The sequence below is a fragment of the Mus caroli genome, unplaced genomic scaffold (assembly GCF_978045245.1).
Source record: "Mus caroli unplaced genomic scaffold, Mus_caroli_1 scaffold_11, whole genome shotgun sequence".
NCBI lineage: Eukaryota > Metazoa > Chordata > Mammalia > Rodentia > Muridae > Mus > Mus caroli.
In genome coordinates this window covers 37504645-37524722 of record NW_028227266.1, presented here as the reverse complement: position 1 = coordinate 37524722, position 20078 = coordinate 37504645, and the positions used below count along the sequence as shown (strand labels likewise).

Genomic DNA, 20078 nt, shown 5'->3' with positions numbered 1-20078 from the left:
ACGTTTAAAAAAGGATGCGTTTCTATAGTGTTTTGAATAAGAAATATTCCCCATTGGTGCTTCTATCTGAACACTTGGTCCCCAGTCTCTGGCACTGTTGGTGCAGTTTGTGGAAATTTCAGAGGTAGATCGTTGCAGGAACAAAAAAAAAAGCACATCAAAATTAGTTGGCTTTTAGAGCTTATAGTCTTGCTCTACTTCCTGTTTATATTCTCTGGGCTCCATTGACTCTTTCATCAAGCTTCTGCTTGCTTCCATGCTTTCTTCCATGATGAAATCTTATTCCTCTGGAACCCCAAGCTAATACAAAACCTTTCTTCCAGAAGTTGCTTTTTGTAGTGCTTTTTAAATCACCACAACAAAACTGTAATAAATACAGAGTCTATTTGCTTTTTCATAATTCTTAGCTTGAGTTAACCCTCCTTACCTACACCCTAAATCCACCCCATATTACTATATTCCTGCTCAAAATGTTATGTCCCAAATTTCCCCTTTGTTTTCATATCACCTATGTTGTACTGTTCCTCCTTGTTTTAACCAAAGGACCATCTCTTGTTTATTTGTTTAGGTACCCTGGTTTATGATTCAAAGCCAGGATCTATATATGAAAAAGAACATCATAGTGCTTATTTTTCTGAGTCTGGGTGACCCTACTCAGGATATGTTTTTAAAGTTTAATTTATTTATCTAAAAAATTAATTTAATCTTTAGAGACATATAGGATGCCATTGCATATGCAGGTGCCACATTTTCACTTTCAGTTAGTGATCTGGGTTTGTTCCATTTTCTACCTATTGGGAATAACATCAGTGAGCATGAGTTAGCAAGTATATGTAGTAGGACACAGAATTTTCTGGGTAGTTATCCTGGTGATCTCATGAAAGATAATCTATGAATTCCATACAACCCCAATAAAGGTCTGAACTAATTCTTGGTAGACATAGAAAAAATGTTTTAAAATTTGTATGGAATCACAAAAGGTTAAGAGTTGACTAAACAATTATAATGAAATGAATACTATGGTATGTATCATCATACCAATTTCAAGTTATAATATAGAGCAGTAACATTGAAAAGAATGTGACACTTGTACAAAAAAGGACATGTAAGTTAGCTATATGATCCATCTGTAAGTCCACAGGAGTACACCCACTTTAATTTTGACAAAGGTGTCAAAGATACAAACTGGAGAGCAGACATCATTTTCAACCAATAGTGCTGGAAATATTGGATATCATTATAAGGAAGAATGAAACTAGATCCATATTCCCCTTTCTCCTTACATAAAACTTTACAACTTTGAAACTACTAAAGGAATAGATAGGACAATACATGTTAAATTATTAGTGCCAGAAAAGCTTTCAGAGTTTGTAGTAAAAAATTGAGACCAATGTCACTTCCTTCCAACAATTCCCCCACCTGAGATGTTCTCTGAGGCATAACCATCTGTCCTGAGTGGCCTGCTGTCCCCACTGCTCCATTGTCAGGCCACCTCGAAGCCACCTTCATCAGCCCTGCTAAACCAGAAACATGTAGGTTAGATCCCTTACTCCCACCCTCAATCCTACCTACTATGTCCCCAGGGACACCTTCAGCTAATGAGAGACTTGTACTTCCCCCTGAGTTTTTTTGTCTAGTCCAAGGGTGTGGGGGGGTTGGACAACAGAAATGTGCTGCACCAGGAACATCCAGGTTAGGCTCCCACTTTCCAATATCTGCTATACCAGAAACATCCAGGGAGAACCAGATGAATTAAGACCAGCATAGGAACACAATCAACATAAGCCAGGACAATACAGCACCACCAGAATCCAACTATATTGGTGTAGTAAGGCTAGTATATCCTATGACTCCTGAAGTGCAAGAGAATGACGTTAAATTTAATCTTATAAGGACAACAAAGGACTTTCATGAGGTAATAAATACATATATCAAAGAAATACAGTAAAATACAATTAAACAAGTGAAGGAAATCAATAAAACTGTTTAAGACCTGAAAATGGAAATAGAAGCAAGAAAAAGAAAACTAAACAAAACAACCCCCCCCCACACACACACACACAAGCTGAGAGACTCCTTGAGATGGAAAACCAAGGAAAGAGAAATGGAACAACAGCATTCCAGAAAGGGAGAAAGAATCTCAGGCATAGAAAACACAACAGAACAAATTGATATATCAGTTAATGACAATGTTAAATACCAAAATTTCCTAACTGAGAACATCCAGGAACTCTGAGATACTATAACAAACCCTCACCTAAGATAAATGGGAATAGAATCACGTGAAGAGTCCCAACTTGAAGGCTCAGAAAATATTTTCAACAAAATTATAGAAGAAAACTTTCCCAGTAAAAAGAAAGAGATGGTTATGAACATACATGAAGCTTATAGAACACCAATTAGATTGGACCAGAAAAGAAAATCCCCCAGGCACAAAGTAATCAAAACACAAAATCTACAGAAAAAAGAAAGTATTTAAAACCAGCAAGGGAAAAAGGGTAGATAACACTCAAAAGCAGACTTATCAGAATTACACCTTAATTTTTCAATGGAGACTCTAGATGCTAGAGGGGCCTTACAGCCACTGAGAAATCACAGATGCCAAACTAGACTTCTAGACCCAGCAAAACTTTCAGTTACCATAGATAGTAAAAAAACAGGATATCCCAAGACAAAACCAAATTTAGACATCTATACACAAATCCAGCCCTACAGAAAATACTATAAAGAAAACTCAAGCCCAAGCAGGTTAACTAAATCGAAGAAAACACAAAAACTGAATAAGACCATATCAGCAAAAAAAAAAAAATAAAATAAAAAAATAAAAAAAAAATAAGGGACACACACACATACACATTAACACCAGAGGCATCTAAATAATAGGACTTAATAATCATTGTTCATTAATATTTCTTAACATCACTGGACATAATTTTCCATTAAAAAGACACAGGATAATAGAATGGATGCGTAAACATGATACATCATTCTGCTGCATGTAAGAAGCATACTCCGCCAACAAAGATACACATTATCTCAGAAAAAGGGTTAGAGAAATATTTTCCAAGCGAATGAATCCAAAAAGCAAGCTGGAGTAGCCATTCTAATATCTAGTAAAATAGATTTACAACCAGGGAAGTAGTCATCCAAAGACTGTCCCATATTGAAACCAATTCCATGGGAGAGAGCCATCTCCTGACACTTTGCTATGTTTACAGACAGGAATCTAGAATAACTGTATCCTGGAAGGTTACATCTAGCAGCAGAGGGAAACAGATTCAGAAACCCAAAGCCAAATATTAATCATAGCTCAGAGTGTCTTGTGAAAGATTTGGGGAGAGAAATGGTCTAGCCAGAGGGGTCAAGTTCATCACTTGAAGACTAACAGAGTCAACTAACCTGGGAACGTGAGTGCTCATAGAAACTGAACCATCAACTGAAGAACATGCAAGAGAGGAACATTTGCAGCACATGTACAGCAAATGTGCACCTTGGTCTTCATGTGGGTTCACCTAACAAGTAGAGTAGGGGCTGTCTTGGACTTTGTTGCCTGACACTGTATCCCCTTGATCTATGTGAACTGCCTGATTGGGCATCAGCAGGTGAGGTTGTATCTAGGTCGGCTGGGACAAGATGTCCCAGGATGGTACCAAAGGGAGGTTCCCTCTTCTCTTAGAAGAATGTAAGGGGTAATGGAAGGAGGGATTGTAAAAATTTATTATTAATAATACCTTTCAAAGCTTTGAACATTTAAGGAATCAGAACCAACACAATTGTAATCTGTGACCTGGAGGTAGCTCTAGATAATGAGGAAACACCTTCTTTGGAGCTGCTTTATGAAGAGACAATAATGCTTCCGCAGATGCTGCTCCCTCTAAGAGGGAATTACATAAAGCAATGTTATTTGGAGGCTACTTAGATATACTAAGATTACCTGATATGTAAAACTATATTCCAGAAATATAAAATCAGTTTTATGATTGTATTTCAAAGAAAAAGTAATAGGATTTAATTAGCAAAGGAAAATAATGGAGATTTTTTTTCAAATCTCCTTCTCTGTCCCTAATGCAATATTTTCTTTTGAGGATAGTCTTTTTTAAAATATGAGATATTTAACATTTCTGACCAAAATGGCAACAACCAGAAAACAACTTTTATGAGTTTTCTCTAAATAAGAAAAATATTTCAGGTGTATGCAATAGTAAGTAATGCATATCTCAATCTACTGGACACGTACCTAAAAATATTAGAAAACACAGACCCATATAAGAACTTTTGGGTTTGCACTCTGCTCTAGAGAATTGCACATATGTGTGCATTCCTGTTCAGAGGTGTGTATTTCATCCACTGCAGTGTTTTGGGAGTGGGTATGACCTAAGTTACTACTGATGATAACACTTCATGTCCTTTAATACTTCCCCACACTTAACAAAAAATAGGCATTATATTATAGTGTCAGGAAATAAAAGAGCAAATTAATAGATAATGGACTTGAGGTGCTCCTTGTAGGCTAGGATGTCTCCAGGCCACTTGGTGATTGTATGTTTCTCACAGACCCAAATAACCTGTGCAACCTGCTATATGATTGTGGTAGAACCTTCCCCTAAAGAATAAAGATTTCAAGAAACCAATCACTTGGTAATGAGTAGGCAGGATTTCTGGGTTAATAGAGGAAGAGGGTAGGGAGGAGAATGACAATTAAGTAGCTTAAAACATTAGGATGCTAGTTTCTGAGCACAGTGATTGTGTTTCCTGTTGATTCTAAACTAAGATTGTGTGTTGTCTTCCTTCACACTATGACTTAACTGGGGTCCAACTAGCTATGGGAATTTGGAAATATGGGGCATGCATGGCAACAGCCCACCATGGAAATATTGTGAGCTGAGTGGAGAGATTTCAGAGTTCTGATTCAGAGAGTCTGCTGGGCTGCAAACAAGCCAGCCTGTCTGCCAGTGGCATGCTGTCGGTAGCATGGATTACTTTTTAATATTTCTTGCAACACATGGTATCAATCTACAATTAACAAATATTAGGTATGATCCTCTAGTGGGCTTCCTTGTCCGCCCTCAGGGGAGAGGATGTCCCTAAAACTACAGAAACTTGATGTTTCCGGGCAGGAGGATACCCAGTGGTGGCCTCCACCAACTTAGAGGAGAAGGGTAGGGAATTATTCGGGGGATGGATAGTGGAAGGGAATGACTTGGAGATGGACAGCGATCAGCATGTAAAGTGAGGGGGGAAAAAGAAAGAAAAAATATTTTGTATATTTGACTTTTTTTAAAAAAAATTTTAATTAGGTATTTTCCTCATTTACATTTCCAATACTATCCAAAAGTCCACAGTAAACTCCCCCCCCCCCCACTCCCCTACCCACCCACTCCCCCTTTTTGGCCATGGCGTTCCCCTGTCCTGGGGCATATAAAGTTTGCAAGTCCAATGGGCCTATCTTTCCAGTGATGGCTGACTAGGCCATATTTTGATACATATGCAGCTAGAGTCCGCCTATAGGGTTGCAGATCCCTTTAGCTCCTTGGGTACTTTCTTTAGCTCCTCCATTGGGGGCCCTGTGATCCATCCAATAGCTGACTGTGAGCATCCACTTCTGTGTTTGCTAGGCCCCGGTCTTGTCTCACAAGAGACAGCTATATCTGGGTCCTTTCAGCAAAACCTTGTTAGTGTATGCAATGGTGTCAGCGTTTGGAAGCTGATTATGTGATGGATCCTTGGATATGGCAGTCTTTAGATGGTCCATCCTTTCGTCACAGCTCCAAACTTTATCTCTGTAACTCTTTCCATGGGTGTTTTGTTCCTAATTCTAAGAAGGGGGACAATGTCCACACTTTGGTGTTCGTTCTTCTTGAGTTTCATGCGTTTAAAAATTTTTATTTTATATTTTGGGTTTCCTAAGTTTTTTGGCTACTATCCACTTATCAGTGAGTACATATTGTGTGAGTTCCATTGTGATTATGTTACCTCACTCAGGATGATACCCTCCAGGTCTATCCATTTGCCTAGGAATTTCATAAATTCATTCCTTTTAATATCTGAGTAGTACTCCATTGTGTAAATGTACAACATTTTCTGTATCCATTCCTCTGTTGAGGGGAATCTGGGTTCTTTCCAGCTTCTGGCTATTATAAATAAGGCTGCTATGAACATAGTGGAGCATGTGTCCTTCTTACCGGTTGGAACATCTTCTGGATATATGCCCAGGAGAGGTATTGCTGGATCCTCTGGTAGTATTATGTCCAATTTTCTGAGGAAACGCCAAACTGATTTCCAGAGTGGTTGTACAAGCTTGCAATCCCACCAACAATGAAGGAGTGTTCCTCTTTCTCCACATCCTCCCCAGCATCTGCTGTCACCTGAATTTTTGATCTTAGCCATTCTGACTAGTGTGAGGTGGAATCTCAGGGTTGTTTTGAATTGCATTTCCCTGATGATTAAGGATGTTGAACATTTTTTCAGGTGCTTCTCTGCCTTTTGGTATTCCTCAGGTGAGAATTCTTTGTTCAATTCTGAGCCCCATTTTTTAATGGGGTTAATTGATTTTCTGGAGTCCACCTTCTTGAGTTCTTTATATATATTGGTTATTATTCCCCTATCTGATTTATGATAGTTAAAGATTCTGTCCCAATCTCTTGGTGGTCTGTTTTTCTTATTGACGGGTTCTTGCCTTGCAGAAGCTTTGCAACTTAATGAGTTCCCATTTATCGATTCTCGATCTTACAGCACATGCCTTTGCTGTACTATTCAGGAATTTTTCAACTGTACCCATATCTTCTAGGCTTTTCCCTACTTTCTCCTCTATAAGTTTCAGTGTCTCTGGTTTTATGTGGAGTTCCTTAATCCACCTCGATTTGACCTCAGTACAAGGAGATAGGAATGGATCAATTCGCATACTTCTACGTGATAACCGCCAGTTGTGCCAGCACCATTTGTTGAAAGTGCTGTCTATTTTCCACTGGATGGTTTTTGCTCCCTTGTCAAAGATCAAGTGACCATAGGTGTGCAGGTTCATCTCAAGGTCTTCAATTCTGTTCCATTGTTCTACTTGTCTGTCGTTATACCAGTACCATGCAGTTACTATCACAATTTCTCTGTAGTACAGCTTTAGGTCAGGCATGGTGATTCCACCAGAAGTTGTTTATCCTTGAGAAGAGTTTTTGCTGTCCTAGGTTTTTTGTTGTTCCAGATGAATTTGCAAATTGCCCCTTCTAATTCCTTGAAGAATTGAGTTGGAATTGTGATGGGGATTGCATTGAATCTGTAGATTGCTTTTGGCAAGATAGCCATTTTTACAATGTTGATCCTGCCAATCCATGAGCATGGGAGATCTTTCCATCTTCTGAGATCTTCTTTAATTTGTTTCTTCAGAGTCTTGAAGTTCTTGTCATACAGATCTTTCACTTCCTTAGTTAGAGTCATGCCAAGGTATTTTATCTTGTTTGTGACTATTGAGATGGGTGTTGTTTCCCTAATTTCTTTCTCAGCCTGTTTATCCTTTGTGTACAGAAAGGCCGTTGACTTGCTTGAGTTAATTTTGTATCCAGCTACTTCACCGAAGCTGTTTATCAGGCTTAGGAGTTCTCTGGTGGAATTTTTAGGGTCACTTATATGTACTATCATATCATCTTCAAAGAGTGATATTTTGACTTCTTCTTTTCCAAATTGTATCCCGTTGATCTCCTTTTGTTGTCTAATTGCTCTGGCTAGGACTTCAAGTACAATGTTGAATAGGTAGGGAGACAGTGGACAGCCTTGTCTAGTCCCTGATTTTAGTGGGATTTCGTCCAGCTTCTTGCCATTTACTTTGATGTTGGCTACTGGTTTGCTGTAGATTGCTTTTATCATGGTTAGGTATGGGCCTTGAGTTCCTGATCTTTCCAAGACTTTTATCATGAAGGGGTGTTGGATTTTATCAAAGTCTTTCTCAGCATCTAACAAGATGATCATGTGGTTTTTGTCTTGAGTTTGTTAATATACTGGATTACATTGATGGATTTCTATATATTGAACCATCCTTGCATCCCTGGGATGAAACCTACTTGGTCAGGATGGATGATTGTTTTGATGTGTTTTTGGATTCGGTTAGCGAGAACTTTATTGAGGATTTTTGCATCGATATTCATAAGGGAAATTGGTTTGAAGTCCTCTATCTTGTTTGGGTCTTTTGTGGATTAGGTATCAGAGTAATTGTGGCTTCATAGAATGAGTTGATTAGAGTACCTTCTGTTTCTATTTTGTGGAATAGTTTGTGAAGAACTGGGATTAGATATTCTTTGAAGGTCTGATAGATCTTGGCACTAAACCCATCTGGTCCTGGGCTTTTTTTGGTTGGGAGACTATTAATGACTGCTTCTATTTCTTTAGGGGATATGAGACTGTTTAGATCATTAACCTGATCTTGATTTAACTTTGGTACCTGGTATCTGTCTAGAAACTTGTCCATTTCATCCAGTTTCTCCAGTTGTGTTGAGTATAGCCTTTTGTAGAAGGATCTGATGGTGTTTTGGATTTCTTCAGGATCTGTTGTCATGTCTCCCTTTTCATGTTTGATTTTGTTAAGTAGAATACTTTCCCTGTGCCCTCTAGTGAGTCTGGCCGAGGGTTTATCTATCTTGTTGATTTTCTCAAAGAACCAGCTCCTCGATTGGGTGATTCCTTGAATAGTTCCTCTTGTTTCCACTTAGTTGATTTCACACCTGAGTTTGATTATTTCCTGCCATCTACTCCTCTTGGGTAAATTTGCTTCATTTCGTTCTAGAATTTCTAGGTGTGTTGTCAAGCTGCTTATTTGTGCTCTCTCTAGTTTCTTTTTGGAGGCACTCAGAGCTATGAGTTTTTCTCTTAGAAATTCTTTCATTGTGTCCCATAAGTTTGGGTATGTTGTGGCTTCATTTTCATTAAACTCCAAAAATTCCTTAATTTCTTTCTTTATTCCTTCCTTGACCAAGGTATCATTGAGAAGACTGTTGTTTAGTTTCCACGTGTGGGTTGGCTTTCTATTATTTATTTTGTTATTTAAGATCAGCCTTAGTTCTTGGTGGTCTGTTAGGATGCATGGGACAATTTCAATGTTTTCGTATATGTTGAGGCTTGTTTTGTGACCAATTATGTGGTCAATTTTGGAGAAGGTACCGTGAGGTGCTGAGAAGAAGGTAGATCCTTTTGTTTTAGGATAAAATGTTCTGTAGATATTTGTAAGATTCATTTGTTTCATAACCTCTGTTAGTTTCACTGTGTCCCGGTTTAGTTTCTGTTTCCATGATCTGTCCATTTGTTAAAGTGGTGTGTTGAAGTCTCCCACTATTATTGTGTGAGGTGCAATGTGTGCTATGAGCTTTACTAAAGTATCTTTAATGAATGTGGCTGCCCTTGTATTTGGAGCATAGATATTCAGAATTGATAGCTCCTCTTGGAGGATTTTACCTTTGATGAGTATGAAGTGCCCTTCCTTGTCTTTTTTTATGACTTTGGGTTGGAAGTTGATTTTATTAGATATTAGGATGGCTACTCTAGCTTGTTTCTTCCTACCATTTTCTTGGAAAACTGTATTCCAGCCTTTCATTCTGAGGTAGTATCTATCTTTTTTTCTGAGATGAGTTTCATGTAAGCAGCAAAATGTTGGGTCCTGTTTGTGTAGCCAGTCTGTTAGTCTATGTCTTTTTATTGGGGAGTTGAGTCCAATGATATTAAGAGATATAAGGGAGAAGTAATTGTTGCTTCCTTTCATTTTTGTTGTTAGACTTGGCATTCTGTTCTTGTGGCTGTCTTATTTTAGATTTGTTGAGGGATTACCTTCTTTCTTATTCTAGGACATGGTTTCTGTCCTTGTATTGGTTTTTTTCTGTTATTATCCTTTGAAGGGCTGGATTCGTGGAAAGATAATGTGTGAATTTGGTTTTGTCATGGAATACTTTGTTTTCTCTATCTATGGTAAATGAGAGGTTGGTTGGGTATAGTAGCCTGGGCTGGAATTTGTGTTTTCTTAGTTTCTGTGTAACATCTTTCCAGGCCCTTCTGGCTTTCATAGTCTCTGATGAAAAATCTGGTGTATTTCTGATAGGCTTGCCTTTATATGTTACTTGACCTTTTTCCCTTACTGATTTTAGTATTCTATCTTTATTTAGTGTATTTGTTGTTCTGATTATTATGTGTCGGAAGGAATTTCTTTTCTGGTCCAGTCTATTTGGAGTTCTGTAGGCTTCTTGTATGTTCATGGGCATCTCTTTCTTTAGGTTTGGGAAGTTTTCTTCTATAATTTTGTTGAAGATATTTGCCGGTCCTTTGAGTTGAAAATCTTCATTCTCATCAACTCCTATTATCTGTAGGTTTGGTCTTCTCATTGTGTCCTGGATTTCCTGGATGTTTTGAGTTAGGATATTTTTGGATTATGTATTTTCTTTGATTGTTGTGCTGATGTTCTCTATGGAGTCTTCTGCACCTGAGATTCTCTCTTCCATCTCTTGTATTCTGTTGCTGATGATTGCATCTATGGTTCCAGATTTCTTTCCTAGGGTTTCTATCTCCAGCGTTGCCTCAATTTGGGTTTCTTTATTGTGTCTACTCTTCCCTTTTTAGGTCTTGAATTGTTTTATTCAATTCCATCACCTGTTTGGTCTGGTTTACCTGCAATTCTTTAAGGGATTTTTGTGCTTCCTCTTTAATGTCTTCTACCTGTTTAGCAGTGTTCTCCTGCATTTCTTTAAGTGTGTTATTAAAGTCCTTCTTGATGTCCTCTACCATCATCATGAGATATGCTTTTAGATCGGGGTCTAGCTTTTCCGTTGTGTTGGGGTGCCCTGGACTGGGGAAAGTGGGAGTGCTGGGTTCTGATGATGGTGAGTGGTCTTGGTTTCTGTTAGTGAGATTGTTATGTTTACCTTTCACCATCTGGTAATCTCTGGAGTTAGTTGTTATAGTTGTCTCTGTTTAGAGATTGGAGCAGGGGCTGTGTTCCACTCACCAGAAGTCTTAAAATGCCCTGGCGGGTGTCCTGGATAGCTGGCGGGTGTCAGCCTACTCTTTGCCCTAGCTACCCAGGTGTTGGTCAGACCGGAAGGGGCTTGTGCCACTACTCAGGCCAGTTTTCCACTTCCATAACTAATGCAGTCTCAGGTCCCGCACAATTGGATTGGAACAGACCCTGTGTTCCACTCACCAGAAGTCTTAAGATCCCATGGCAGGTGTCCTGGGTAGCTGGCAGGTGTCAGCCGACCCTGTGCCCTAGCTATCCCGGTGCTGGTGGGACCGGAAGGGTCTCCTGTATTTCTTTAAGAGAGTTGTTTATGTCCTTCTTATAGCCCTCCATCATTATCATGAGAAGTGACTTTAGATCCATATCTTGCTTTTCTGGTGTGATGGTGTATTCAAGACTTGGCTATGGAGGTAGAGTTTAGTTCTTCTGATTCCAAGTAACCTCGGTTTCTGTTGCTTCTGTTCATAAGCTTACTTCCCTCCATCTGACTATCTCACATGCTCCCTGCCCTTGATATAACTGATTGGAGTCTGTTCTTCCTGTAATCCCTGTTGAGTCAGAACCTCTCAGAGTCCAGCTTTCTATGTGATCCTGAGATTCTGGGATCATGTGATGCTGAGATTCTGGGTGTGTCACAGTTCTTGGCAGTCAAGCTTCCTCTGAGACCATGAGACCCTAGTGTGACCCAGTTTCTGTGATTCTGTGATCCTGTGATCCTGGGATCCTGGGATCCCGGGATCCTGTGATCCTGTGATCCCGGGATCCTGGGATCCTGGGATCCTGGGATCCCGGGATCCTAAGATTCTGGGTGTGTTAGAGTTCCTGGAAGTGGTACCTCCTCTGCGGACCGTGGGGCTGTTCAGTCACTTCAAAACCAATGTAGACCAGTGCCACCCTGAAGGAACCCGAGTCACTGGACAGGCAGGGTTCCCGAGTCAGTGCTCCTGGCCCTTGTCACTCTCAGTTCTGTTAGAGCAGATATTGTGTTCCACTCACTGGTGATTCTAAGATCCTGGATTTGCTAGGTGTGCTAGGGCTCATGTGCATTGGAGAGTCTTCTGGAGAACTTGGAACTGTCCACTGAGTTCGGGCCCTAAGTTACCCCTAGTTTTCTGTTAAGTAAGTACTGATTTCAGGTCCATTAATATCCAGAAAAGCAAGAAGTCTCTCTTCTAGTTCTCCCCTTTTAAACACACACACACACACACACACACACACACACACACACACACACACACACTAATTAGCTTTAAAGGAAGTGAATTATTTCTATGGTGTTTTGAATGAAAAATATTGCCCATTTGTATTTGTATCTAAACACTTGGTCCTCATTCCCTGGCACTATTTTACAGAGTTTGGAACCCTTAGGAAGTGGATTCTTGCAGGAAGAAGGAATTACATGAATAATATTTGGATTTTAGAGCTTATAGCCGTGCTCCAGTTACAGTTCACTTTGTGCTTCATGTTTGTAGTTAAAGATGTGAGTGTTTAGAATCTTGACATTCTCATGGTGCTTTTGTTGCTGCCCTGCTTCCTGAGATGATGGATTGTTGTTACTCTGGAACTCTAAGCCAACCAATGGAAACACTTTCTTCTAGAAATTGCTTTTTGAATGGTGTTTGTTTATTTATTTATTACACATAAACAGAAAGTAATCAATATAAAACCTATTTGCTTTTCATAATCCTTAGTTTTGACTAACCCTCCCTAGCTACCTCTTACCTCCTCCATCTTCCTGCTCAACAATTTCACTCCCACGTCCCTTCTCTATTTTCTTTTCTTTTCTTTTTTTTTAATTAGGTATTTTCCTTGTTTACATTTCCAATGCTATCCAAAAAGTCCCCAATACACTCCCCACCCACTCCCCTACCCACCCACTCCGACTTTTTGGCCCTGGCGTTCCACTGTACTGGGACATATAAAGTTTTCAAGTCCAAAGGGCCTCTCTTTCCAGTGATGGCTGACTAGGCCATCTTTGATACATATACAGCTAGAGACAAGAGCTCCGGGGTACTTGTTAGTTCATATTGTTGTTCCACATATAGGGTTGCAGTTCCCTTTAGCTCCTTGGGTACTTTCTCTAGCTCCTCCATCAGGGGCCGTGTGACCCATCCAATAGCTGTCTGTGAGCATCCACTTCTGTGTTTGCTAGGCCCTGGAATAGTCTCACAAGAGACAACTATATCTGGGTCCTTACAGCAAAATTTTGCTAGTGTATGCAATGGTGTCAGCGTTTGGAAGCTGATTATGGGATGGATCCCTGGATATGGCAAACACTAGATGGTCCATCCTTTCGTCACAGCTCCAAATTTTGTCTCTGTAACTCCTTCCATGGGTGTTTTGTTCCCATTTCTAGGAAGGGGAAAAGTGTTCACAGTTTGGTCTTCGTTCTTCTTGAGTTTCATGCTTTTAGCAAATTGTTTCTTATATCTTGTGTATCCTAAGTTTCTGGGCTAGTATCCACTTATCAGTGAGTACATATTGTGTGAGTTCCTTTGTGATTGTATTACCTCACTCAGGATGATGCCCTACAGGTCCATCCATTTGCCTAGGAATTTCATAAATTCATTCCTTTTAATAGCTAAGTAGTACTCCATTGTGTAAATGTACCATATTTTCTGTATCCATTCCTCTGTTGAGGGGTATCTGGGTTCTTTCCAGCTTCTGGCTATTATAAATAAGGCTGCTATGAACATAGTGAAGCATGTGTCCTTCTTACCAGTTGAGACATCTTCTGGATATATGCCCAGGAGAGGTATTGTGGGATCCTCCGGTAGTACTATGTCCAATTTTCTGAGGAACCGCCAGACTGATTTCCAGAGTGGTTGTAAAAGCTTGCAATCCCACCAACAATGGAGGAGTGTTCCTCTTCCTCCATATCCTCGCCAGCATCTGCTGTCACCTGAATTTTTGATCTTAGCCATTCTGACTGGTGTGAGGTGGAATCTCAGGGTTGTTTTGAGTTGCATTTTCCTGATGATTAAGGATGTTGAACATTTTTTCAGGTGCTTCTCTGCCATTCGGTATTCCTCATGTGAGAATTCTTTTATCAGCTCTCAGCCCCATTTTTTAATAGGGTTATTTGATTTTCTGGATCCCACCTTCTTGAGTTCTTTATATATATTGGATATTAGGTCACTATCCGATTTGGGATAGGTAAAGATCCTTTTGCAATCTGTTGGTGGTCTTTTTGTCTTATTGACAGTGTCTTTTGCCTTGCAGAAGCTTTGCAATTTTATGAGGTCCAATTTATCAATTCTCGATCTTACAGCACAAGCCATTGCTGTTCTATTCAGGAATTTTTTCCCTGTACCCATATCTTCGAGGCTTTTCCCTACTTTCTCCTATATAAGTTTCAGTGTCTCTGGTTTTATGTGGAGTTTCTTAATCCACTTAGATTTGACCTTAGTAAAAGGAGATAAGAATGGATCAATTCTCATTCTTCTACATGATAACCGCCAGTTGTGCCAGCACCATTTGTTGAAAATGCTGTCTTTTTTTCACTGGATGGTTTTAGCTCCCTTGTCAAAGATCAACCTAACCATGATAAATGCAATCTACAGCAAACCAGTAGCCAACATCAAAGTAAATGGCAAGAAGCTGGAAGCAATCCCACTAAAATCAGGGACTAGACAAGGCTGTCCACTCTCTCCCTACCTATTCAACATTGTACTTGATGTCCTAGCCAGAGCAATTCGACGACAAAAGGAAATAAAAAAAAAAGGGATACAAATTGGAAAGGAAGAAGTCAAAATATCACTTTTTGCAGATGATATGATAGGATATATAAATGACCCTAAAAATTCCACCAGAGAACTCCTAAGCCTGATAAACAGCTTCAATCAAGTAGCTGGATATAAAATTAACTCAAACAAGTCAATGGCCTTTATGTACACAAAGGATAAACAGGCTGAGAAAGAAATTAGGGAAACAACACCCATTTCAATAGTCACAAATAATATAAAATAACTTGGCATGACTCTAACTAAGGAAGTGAATGAAAGATCTGTATGATAAGAACTTCAAGTCTCTGAAGAAAGAAATTTAAGAAGATCTCAGAAGATGGAAAGATCTCCCATGCTCATAGATTGGAAGGATCAATATAGTAAAAATGGCTATCTTGCCAAAAGCAATCTACAGATTCAATGCAATCTCCATCAAAATTCCAACTCAATTCTTCAATGAATTAGAAAGGGCAATCGGCAGATTTATCTGGAATAACAAAAAACGTAGGATAGCAAAAACTCTTCTCAAAGATAAAAGAACCTCTGGTGGAATCACCATGCCTGAACTAAATCTGTTCTACAGAGCAATTGTGATAAAAACTGCATGGTCCTGGTATAGTGACAAGCAAGTAGACCAATGGAACAGAATTGAAGACCCAGAGATGAACCCACACACCTATGGCCCCTCTACATTTTCATATCACCCATGTTGTAATATTTTTCATTGTCTAATCCATCTCTTACCAAATGGCCTTTTCATAGTTTATTTATTTATTCAGTTTTTCCTGGTTATTATTTGAAGGTGGCATGTATATATGAGAAAAAAATATGATACTTAACTTCTGAACCTGTGTGATCTTGCTCTATATAATTTATCTTACACTTTCATTCATTTAACCAACATTTTAATTTATCTGAAGAGAGAATGCAATTGTATATACTTATACCACATTTCCACTATCAGTTAATCAGCTGATAATCATCCAAGTTGATTACATTTTTTATTTGAATACCATGAGTGAGCATGGTTTAAAAAGTTTTTGAAGTAGGACAAAGAATCATCTGGGTATATATCCAGGGTATGATCTTGTGAAAGAAACTATAAATTCAGTGAAACCCCAGTAAAAAGTTTGGGGTCATTTTTAGCAGACATAGAAGAAAAAATCTTAAATTTTATATGGAATCACAAATGGTCAAGAATAGGCTAATATTCATGAAAATACAACTGTGGTTTAAGGGTCACAGCATTAATTTCAAGATATTTTCAAGATACAGCCATACCAATGTAAATACAGAGTATGCTACTTGAAAAAAATACCCAGCCAAAATATGGACATGTAAAACAATTATAGAATCCAGATATATGTCCACAGCAGAAAATACACTTGAATTTTGACAAAAATATCAAAAATACAAATTAGAGAAAAGACAGCATTTTCAATTAATGGTCCCAGAAAAACTGGATATTAACATAAGGACGAATGAAACTGTATCCATCTCCATCTCCCAATATAAAACTTTACTCTAAATTGATCAAAGCTGTACACTTGGAAAGTACTAATGGAAAAAGTAGGGAAGAACATTTCAAAATATAGGCACAATTAAAGATTTCTGAATTAGTATTATGAAAAATAGAAACAATAATTGACAGACAAGATCCCATGAAATTAGAAAGCTTCTGTACATCACTGAACATCATAGGAAACTGTAATTGCATTAAGCTCCTGTCAACAGAATGGGAAAGAGATCTATTTGGACTGTACTTATGAAAGAGGATTATAATCTAGATTATATAAAGAACTAAAATTAAAATCAGCCTGAAGGCAAATAAACAAATTAAAATAGTGTATAGAACTGAACCAAGAGATATCAAGAGGGAAAATTAGTGTTCAACTCCCAAAGTCATCAGGAAAATGGTGATTAAAAATTACTGAGTGATTTCATGTTTCCCCAGTCAAAAATCCACAAGGTTTAGGAGGAAAAATTGACAAGAAAAGCTGACTAAGATGAACGGAAAGAAGATTTTTTTTTTTGGATACTGGTGCTGGGACTGCAGATTATTTCAACCACTATGCCACTATATAAATCAGTGTGGACGGTCTTTAAGAAGTATTGTATTGACCCACCATGTGACCCAGCTACATCATTCCTAGGCTCATGTTCAATCTGTATCCTAGGAAAGGTAGAACTAATTTGCTTTTGAGGTGCTGCCTTTGGTAGGTTTATCTTGCTCCAATGAATGGCTCCACTCTCATCCAAATATATGTACAACACAAATGTAGCTCAATGGTTAAAAGAAAAATTTAAAAAGAGCCATAATGATGGGGGTAGAGGTTATATACTGGAGGATTTAAGAGAAGGAGAACGAATATCATCAAAATATATTGTTTGCATTTACAAATTTTTCAAAGACTTAATAAGAATTATTCATTAAAATGAAATGATAATACATGCCATTGAAGATATAAAGAAAGAGAAACACTTATTCATTATTGGTTGGCAAGTAATGTGGTTGAGCTACTATTGAAATCAATGTGAAAGACATTATAAAGGTAGTAATAGACATCACATTGCATTCACCTAAGTCTGGGTAGGAATTGTTGACATATATATGTTGGATTTTTACAGTATACTATTTTAAATATTTAACATTATACATGTATGCAATACATCCTGATAACTTTTATTCCTACCTCCTTTTCCTCTTTTAAACACCTATTAACTCTACCTTTCTGTACTTCCTGAAAGTCACCTTTCCTTGATCATACGATCTTGTTTTGTTTTGTGACCAACTGATTTTGATCAAGTCATCTAGTGGACCCTGGGTGGGAATTATCCTTAATGAAACTTCTCAAATCTATGAAATTTTCAGGAATCAGAAACAACACAATTATCATGTGTGACCTAGAAGTAGCTCTAGATAATAAGAAAATGACTTCTTTGGAGATGTGTTAAGAGCATAGAGAAAACATCCTACAAATGTTACTACCATCAGTAGGACATCATAAGGAACTTGATGGATTTTTGTATTTTTGGAGACCTCTTAGAGCTACTGATGGCCTGATATGAAGAGTTACCTTCCAGAATAATAATCTCAGTTTTATGATTGCATATTCAAGGGAAGCAATGGAAATTTAACTGCGTAAGGGAAATAGTGGGAATTTATTTTTGTAAGACTCCTTATCTGTCCCTAATTTATTCAGGATAGATAATCAACTTAAAATATGAAGGTATTTAATATTTCTGACTAATATGTTATGATTCAGAAAATAATTTCTCCCAGTTTTGCTTTCTAGATATGAATTTATATCATATATTCATATAGTAGTAAGATAATGCACTTCTGAATCTGCCATAGTTGGTTATGTGCTGGAGGTATACCATCCAATAATAGGAATATTTGAACATAAGAATTCTTGTTCTTGCTTTCAGTTTGCTTTAAAGGCTTTTAATTCCTGTTTAGCAGAGTGTGTCTCATCCTCTCTAGTTATTCTTTTGGGGGGGGGTAGGAGCTATTTTACCACTCAAGATATCACTCTATGTCCTTTAAAATAGTTCTATAGACTTACAAAAAAGTCATATTTTGCATAGTTTACTTTTTAATAAAATTATTGTTTTGGATATCACAATATCTGAAATCCTTAGAAACATGTTTCATTAAAAAGAGTAATATATAGAATGTGGAGATAATCAAGAATGCTGGGAAACATCTATTTATTCTAAGCTATAAGATAACTATGTCTTGCATAAAAGGAAAATTGTTCTACATACATAGAACAGATTCACTCATAAGAAGGCTTTGATAGTTTGACAAACTGACTAGTGTGATGCATGCTATGATAAGCTGATGGTTCTCTATATCCAATACAGATGTTGTCCTTCCTATGTTCCATTGGCTAAAACTTGTCCTGCCTTTAGAGATTTTTAAAATAAACAAGAGTAAGTAGTCACAATTTCATATCATGTGGTGGCCGTACTTAGCAAGCTGAACTGTTTGTCAGCCCTCTAAACAAGAATCTTAGTAAGGAAAAATCAGTTTTGTTTACAACAAAAAAATCTTTCAAGGAACTTATTTAGTGCAACTTTTACATCCTTATTCCTCAGGCTGTAGATCAAAGGATTAAGCATGGGCACAACAATGGTATAAAATACAGAGGACACTTTCCCTTGGTCCATAGAGCTGACTGATGATGGCTGCAGGTACATGAATGCAAGGGAACCAAAGAAGATAGCAACAGCTGATATGTGTGAGCTGCAGGTGCTGAAGGCTTTGGACCTGCCTTCAGTGGATTTAATTCGGAGGATGCTGGCAATGATGAAGATGTAAGAGCTTAGAATTGTCAGAGTTGGAATAAAGATATTGAAAACACTAAAGCATAAAGCTAATACTTCATTAATAAAAGTATCAGAACAAGAGAGTTTCAGGAGTGGGGAAAGATCACAGAAGTAATGATTTATTACGTTGGCCTTACAGAAATCCACTCTTAACATGCAGACTGTTTGAGTTGTGGCACCAATCAAAGCCATACTGTATACTGCAAATATCATCCAGGAACAGACTTGAAAGGACATTATAGAATGGTAAAGTAAGGGCTTACAAATGGCAACATAGCGGTCATATGCCATTACAGCCAACATCTGACACTCTGCAATACCAAAAGTAGCAAAAAAGCATAACTGCGTCAGGCATTCAGGGTAGGAGATGATGTTCTTCGTGGCCAAAAAGTTCACCAACATTTTGGGAATAATAACATTGGACTGGCAGAGGTCAATGAAGGACAGACTGCTGAGAAAATAATACATGGGTGTGTGTAGTTGAGAACTGAATAGTATCAGGGTGATCATGCTGAGATTCCCCACTACTGTTACCACATAGATTCCTAGGAACAGGAGGAAGAGGGGCAGCTGCAGCCCCGGTTTGTCTGTTAAACCAGCAAGATTGAACTCAGTTACTCCAGAAAGATTTCCTTGGAACATTTTCTTCTGGGAGTTCTATGTAGAAAGAGATGGAAAAAAATGAGATCAGTATTTGTAGTTTTATATACTTTAAGTTTTAAATAGAACTCTGAAAGCTTTGATTTTTCTAAACCCACTCTATTTAGGGTTCTTGAACACTTGAACCTCCCTTCTAGCTTACCATCCAGAGGTAGTGAAGAAAGAAGGCTACTAGGTTTTCCTTTTTTCTGGACCTGTTTAAAAGTAGTTCTTTGTGGTGATTCCACTCTTCATTGTCAGTATACCTGCAATCCAGTCAAATAGCATATATCAAACATGAGTCAGTAGCAGGGTTTGATTCAACAGAAATTTCAAGTTCGGCTAAATATACGTGTGTCAGTAGTATGAACTAGCCAGAATCAGCCACAATACCACAA

General features: G+C 38.2%; 1 protein-coding gene across 1 annotated transcript; it reads right to left on the bottom strand.

Moving 5' to 3' along the window:
- Positions 1–18738: 18738 nt before the first annotated feature.
- LOC110287977 (olfactory receptor 8G50-like) lies at positions 18739–19683 on the bottom strand. The gene has a single exon (XM_021154450.2). It carries the CDS (start codon positions 19681–19683, stop codon positions 18739–18741), a length of 945 nt encoding a protein of 314 aa, XP_021010109.1.
- Between the last annotated feature and the right edge of the window lie 395 nt (positions 19684–20078).

Excerpts from the sequence above, each read along its gene's own strand:
- LOC110287977 (XM_021154450.2), bottom strand. The coding sequence starts at position 19,683 with ATGTTCCAAGGAAATCTTTCTGGAGTAACTGAGTTCAATCTTGCTGGT.